The following is a 6,454-nucleotide window of genomic DNA, read 5'->3' as shown; positions in this document are numbered from 1 at the left end:
GGAAAAATAGAACCAAAAGAATTTCATCACTTGGAGATGAAAAAACAAGGGGAATTTTTCAGAAGACCCAGAGGACATTGGACTTTGTTTTGCAGATTTCTACTCAAATTTGTTCAAATCATCAGATCTCTTAACACAATCAAATGAACTAAATGAAAAATTAATTTCAACTCATATATTTGATGAAATAGAAGAGGTCATTAAGGGTTTTAATTAAAACAAAACTCCAGGTTCCAATCTAGGTTCCTTTCTGATGTCTAGCACTCATTCTGGCACCATGTAGGCAAAGATGTAGTTTAAATGGTATAAGGTTTCTTCTTTACATCACACAAACTTGACTATGATCCCAAAGATTGAAACCCAAAGGCAATTACTGACTATACAATTATCATCTTTTACAACATTACTTACAAAGTGACTAAAGAATCTTAGCTTCAAGAATACAATCCACACTTAAGTAGATAATTTTACCATTTAAAGCTGCCTCCATGTAAAGAAGGTAGCTCACCAACAACACTTATTATGCAAGAAATTTTGCAGTATATTACGAGGAAAAATGCCTCATATTTGCTTCCTTTCCTGTCAAAGTAAATATCTCTCCTTTTGGGAATTTGACGACGTCAAAAGAATCAAGACAAGGGGACCCAATGCCACCATACCTTTTTTCTATTCAGTATGGACTATGGAAGCATTATTAAGATTCTGGCTCGAAGCTGAAGCAAACAATCTAGTCCATGAAATTAAAGTCTATAAAAATGCATTAGCTTTCTCATAGTTATTTTTTTGCAGAAGACTGCTTTATCTTTACAAGGGAGAAAGAGTCCTAGCATAATATGTATTTATAGTTTTACAATTACAATTATTGCTTTGTTGTAATATATACATTGGACTATATATTATAAAGATAAAAAATATCCTTTCCCTTCCAAAACAATTTGATATATCCTTCCCCTTCCAAAACAATTTGATAGTGGACAGTCGATTTATAAAATGGACGACCACCTTTCCTCCTTCCAAAGTACAACGAAACTAGAACACAATGTAGGGGCTTCATGTCTTCTTTTGCTGCTTCTTGATCTTCTCAATGGATTCAATAGCTTCTTCAAAGGATTTCTGCAGAATCAAACATTACACAGAGTAAAGCTTCTTCCTAAAGTAAATATGTGCAATTTGAAGTCCTACCCAATTACTTGCTATGAAATTAGAGAACAAGTTATTCGTTAGCTACCATCGGTTAAAAGAATATAGTAGGGATGACAAGAGTCATTCACCAAAATGTTGTTAAATGGCAACCAAAGTACAGTTCAACATCAGATCATGTTATCATCATACAAGCTGATTCTTCATGACAGTATAATGAAAGCTGTTATATATAAGATAAACTAGTTGAAGCACAAGAAAAATTAACCACTCTTAACAGATTACTCGAAATAGTGGTAGCAATGACAGCCTTAACAATTTTCTTACATTAGAAAAAAAAAAAAAAAAAAAAAAAAAAGATTTCTTCCGAACTTCTAATTGGTTTCTTCAGTACATTATTTTAGGGGAAAATGTTTGCATCATGCCTCGACCCAGAAATCTTTCCATCGAGGCCAAACTTTTTAAGGCTACCTGTTAAATATGGGGACTTGACTATTTGGCCCATCATGAATGGACTCTCTCTCTTGATTTTTCAATGATTCTTGATTACAGCCTAGACTTTTTGTGAACATTTCTTACACCCTTGTAGTAACACACGGATATGTCAGATTGGTCTGAAAATTTGATCATATGGAGATGATGATGTGGACATGTCCACTGATTTTTGGCTCCCTCTGAAATGCCATCATGTTGCATGTGGCAGCTATTCAGGACTTTAGGAAAGGGTTCTGGAATCTTGTGAGACAGAACTCCACTCTGTTATGAAATAAAATTAACATAATAATCACTATGACATTTTTCTCACTCACCAGCCATTGCAATAATTGCAGTAAATTCCACCACTGATGCATAGATTAGTGGAGGGAAAATGATCACTTCAATTGCCGGTGATTCACTGATCCATTTTCAACAGCAGAAATAGTATGAGTATGTTTTCGTAGTTACACCTAGCTACCCCTTGCATATACATAAACACCCACCAAATATCTCTAGCTGTCATATGATTTGATCTAGCTCACCCACTGGTCGTAATAACTGCTCTTTGTGGAGAAAAGAATTCTTATAGTAACAGTCGTTAAAGCCACCATTCATGCATTTGGGATCTTATATCTTAAACAAAGTGAAGTGTCAACTTCTAGGGGTGCAAAAGAAGGGGACATCTGTAGAACTGTACTACTACTATCAGGACCATTACAAATCAAGAACAATTTCTTTAATCAATTGCATTCTGTCAGAGGCATTGAGGATACAGATAGCATCTAGTGTTACAATAAACAGCAATAACAGAACATAGGGAAATTCCGAAGAACAAAATACTGAAGATTCCTCACTTTAGTGACTTCCATCCAATCAGGAAGGAGTTTTAGAACACCTCAATTTAACCTCACACAAAAATTTTCTGAGAGGAGGACCCCCATTGGATGGATCAAACAATACTATCTCACATCAAAATTTTCAGACACAAATACAAGTACAGTCTTTCTCCCCAATAGCTTATTCAATCTACAACCCTTCCCAAACCGAAACCGCACCCGCCATCTTCTAGCCCTTCACCCCACCAGTAGCACCAGCAAAGGCAATGGTAGCATGTCGTACCTCCCTCCCCCCCTCCTCCCTCCTCTCTCCCCCCTCCTCTCAGGCAGTGGCATGGAATACCCAATGCAGGAGGCTCCTACCACTACAGTGTCTGGGGAGGGTCATAATGTACACAGCCTTACCCCCGCTTTGTGGAGAGGCTGCTTCCTTGCTCGAACCCATGACCACTTGGGCAGAATGGAGCAACCTTACTGTTGCACCAATGTGGTCCTTCATTGATCAACAGTCTTCAAAAAGCAATTTGTAGGAGAAAGATCTGATGATCAAGGTGTCAACCGTCATGCTTCATGTTCAGATCTCATGAATATTCAAGAGCAGCAACCAAGCAGCAATATTGCTGCATTAACAGCATGTGCTACTCAGTGTAGAATATTGCTAAATAATAATAATAATAACTCTCTTTCATGGATGAACAAAATGTCCCCCAACTATGCAATGCATTGTGGGTCAGTACTCAGTAGCATGTTGAAGTTGTAGAAAATGTTGTATGTGCAGTATGGCCAATTAGGAAAAAAGAAATGGAACAGTAAACCACAACCAGTGATTGATAGATTTTGAAACAGAGGAATAGAGATCAGTGTCTTACCCCAGAATTTTGCATTTTCCAGAGGGTTTCCCCACTTCTTTCTACGAGAACTCCCGCACCTAATAAAACACTGCAGAAGGACTTTCATCAGCCAAATTCCCTTAGAAACTGAACATTTCTCACTCTCATCAAGATTGACATATAGGAAAAAGTACAGACAGCCTCATGTGGCTAATTATCTCAAGAAGTCGACAATCCAGATTGCTTCATTTTTTTTTTTTTTTTTTGGTGGGTGGGGTGGGGCTGAGGGTACTAAATTGCGTCTCAGTTACAAGTGGATAACACAGTTCAATTATCAAGTGTTAAATAAACTAGAGGCACAGCACTCTTACACATAACCAAACATTAAAAATGCTATTCCAATTCAAGAAGGGTAGTCAACTCAACTAAGCTCATCCCAATCAGTTGGAGTCAGATACACAAATCTTGTTCTGCCATTCCACTCTGTAAAGCCATGAAACGAGACATGCTAAATCTGAACTAGAGTGAAATATCAAGAAAATCTAATTTAAATTAAAGCAGTCAGACAGAATAAGTTGAAACTGGAAGATTAGATTCAAAATTGATAGCCGTAAGGAAGGGAACAGTCACTGACATGTTAAGTCAACCTACAAATTTCTACATTTACTGAAGAAGTACTAACCATGCCTTATGTTAAGTTTGTCTCGAATTCTTGACCTGTTTTGAAGATTGACCCGATCTGACATATTTTGGTGGCGACCCGAATGGGAAAATTTTTGAGATCTGTATGGTTCGACCGGATCGACCGCGACCCGATGGATCGACCCACGTTTTTTGGAATATATATAATGTACTGTTGCTTGTTGAGAAAGTCGTTGTATTTTAGGGTTTTCACGAAGCTAGGGTTTCAGGGCGAGTTCTTCCTCGCCGCTGCTAGGGTGTAATCTCTCTTCTGCATAGTGAATCATCTTCTTCTTCGCCCGAGGACGTAGCACACCACCTTGGTATGTGAACCTCGTTAAATCTCTGTGTCGTACGGATCTATTGTCTCCCTTTATTCGTGTTTATTGGTATTTGATCTAACACCTTATAAAAATTAATAAAAAAATTTCTTTCGAGGTTTGAAGTCTACTGATCATTTAAGGACCTTGGTGCAACAGTAAGATTGCTCCACTGTGATCAAGTGGTCACAAGTTTGAGTTGGGAATCAGCCTCTCCGCAAACGGGTTAAGGTTTCATAAATTATGACCATCCCCAGACCCTGCAGTCGCGGGAGCCTTGTCATTAGGTATGCCTTTTTATTCTATAACTAGAAAATCTTACCCAACTCCACCCCCAAGCTTCTGTAAATCAATTAATCAACAAATTTTTTTTTTCTGTCATATAAGTCCTTCAAACTTCCCTTGTTGCTTGAAGAAACATGTAAAAATGTAACACAATGCAAATATATAACAAAAATAATTCAGAATAAGAAAATGAAGGAATGAAAAGCAGAAAGAAAGGGTATTTGATTTTCATGAACAAAATCTCTAAAATATAATATAATCAGAGCAACCAAAAATTCCACTGATAGAGGACCAATTACCTCGCAAATGCAAGGTTCAGAAGAAACCCACGCCTAGTTACAAACTGAAGAACCACATCCATGTCGAAGAACCCTTTCAACCCATTCGAAGCATAGCTGCGTCTGTACCTGGGTTTGTAACTATTACTATTATAATAACTATAACCATAACCACCACGAAATCCACCTCCGCCATTAGAGGAACCGAACCCTCTATTGTAGTCAGCACGCTTTCTATCGTCAATCAGAACCTCGTAAGCCTCTGCAACCTGCTTGAATTTGAGGGCTGCCCCATCTCTGACCGCTTTTGGTGACATTGAGTGCTTGTCGGGGTGAAATTTAAGGGCCAATTTCCTGAAAGCTTCCTTGATTTCTGTTTTTGTTGCATTAGAGCTAAGCCCAAGGGCTTTGTAGTGATCCATCGAAGGAAATCGAGAAGGGTATTACTCAGAAACAAAAACCCAGAAAGGAACATTCAATCATTCATGTTTGCGATTGATGGAGGTCATCTTTCTCCTTAAACTAAGATGCAAAACTAATATCTTTTCGAGTTCTCGTATTTTCCATTTCATGTACAATTGAACAGAGGATTAAGCGATGATTAGCAACAGAGAAGGAAAGAATAAGGGTCCAAAGAATAAGGCTATGTTTGGTAGCCAAGAGAAGAAAAGAAAAAAAAGGAAAAAAGAATCTATAAAAGAAAAGAGAAGAAAAGAAACAAATAAAGAATTTAGAAAAGAAAAAGATTATGTATGTTTGGTAACCAAGAGAAGAAAATAAAAGAAAAGAAAAAAATAAATTTTGAATTTTAGGAGAGAGATAGACACATAGGAAATCATTGTGTAATCATTATTTTTTGTCTTATTATCTTTTCATATTTTCTCATGTTTTATTGTGTTTTTTACAAGATTTTTTTGCAGGGAACAAAAAAAAACTTCACAATTCTCAAGAGGAATTTTGAATTCCAAATGTGAATCTTCTCTTGAGTGAAGACATACCAAGTGCAAAGAGAAATTCTTCACCCAAGAAAAAAAGTATAGAAAGTGTACTTTTTTCTTTTATTATTTTTTTCTTCTCTTGGCTACCAAACACAGTAAATGAGTAATGTTTCGATATTCTGACCAACAAACAAGAGGAGATCCCTTTAATGGTGTAGAGCTTTCCAATGGAATTACGTGTTCGTGAAAACAAACACGAACTAAGAGAGAGGAGGAACATACAGTTATTAAGGTTTACATTTTGGACTGGACGGTGGATCAGGTTTTCTTCATTTTAAAGTAGGTTCATGATGTAATTCTTGGCAACCAAACATAGCCTCCTAAGAAAAAATTATCAACGGATCAAGTTTTCTTTTAGCTATAGTGAAAGAATTCAATGAGAATATGTTAAAACTCTATAGGGGTTTGTGAACCTTAGGATAAATTGGTGAATGATCCACTTGATAGAGGAAAACTTTCTTCATTATCAAAATTATCCCGTAACTTTTCTAATTGAGATAGAATCAATGCGATAATTAGAAATAGGGTGAAAGAACACTGTCGGTTTGACACAGAAAACGCCAAATACACAAGTCAATGAGAGCACAGGCAAGAATATTCTTTTTTTTT

The 6,454-nt window shown here is 36.8% G+C and overlaps 1 protein-coding gene across 1 annotated transcript; it reads right to left on the bottom strand.

The window, feature by feature from the left end:
• Positions 1-728: 728 nt before the first annotated feature.
• Positions 729-5,461, bottom strand: LOC122088592 (chaperone protein dnaJ 72). Its single transcript, XM_042657905.1, has 3 exons — positions 4,869-5,461; positions 3,323-3,392; positions 729-1,113 (listed from the first exon to the last, which is right to left on the bottom strand). Exons 1-3 carry the CDS (start codon positions 5,267-5,269, stop codon positions 1,051-1,053), a joined length of 534 nt encoding a protein of 177 aa, XP_042513839.1. The 5' UTR covers positions 5,270-5,461; the 3' UTR covers positions 729-1,050.
• Positions 5,462-6,454: the final 993 nt, after the last annotated feature.

This window comes from Macadamia integrifolia, chromosome 9, assembly GCF_013358625.1.
Source record: "Macadamia integrifolia cultivar HAES 741 chromosome 9, SCU_Mint_v3, whole genome shotgun sequence".
In the NCBI taxonomy this organism is placed as follows: Eukaryota; Viridiplantae; Streptophyta; class Magnoliopsida; order Proteales; family Proteaceae; genus Macadamia; species Macadamia integrifolia.
This window is presented reverse-complemented; position numbering and strand designations above follow the sequence as displayed.

What these genes read in the sequence shown, in the direction of transcription:
- LOC122088592 (XM_042657905.1), bottom strand. Translation starts at nt 5,269, where the DNA reads ATGGATCACTACAAAGCCCTTGGGCTTAGCTCTAATGCAACAAAAACA. An exon ending in CTGAACCTTGCATTTGCGAG is followed by an intron (nt 3,393 to 4,868) that starts GTAATTGGTCCT and finishes GTCCTTCTGCAG; the next exon opens with TGTTTTATTAGGTGCGGGAG. An exon ending in GGAAAATGCAAAATTCTGGG is followed by an intron (nt 1,114 to 3,322) that starts GTAAGACACTGA and finishes TTGATTCTGCAG; the next exon opens with AAATCCTTTGAAGAAGCTAT.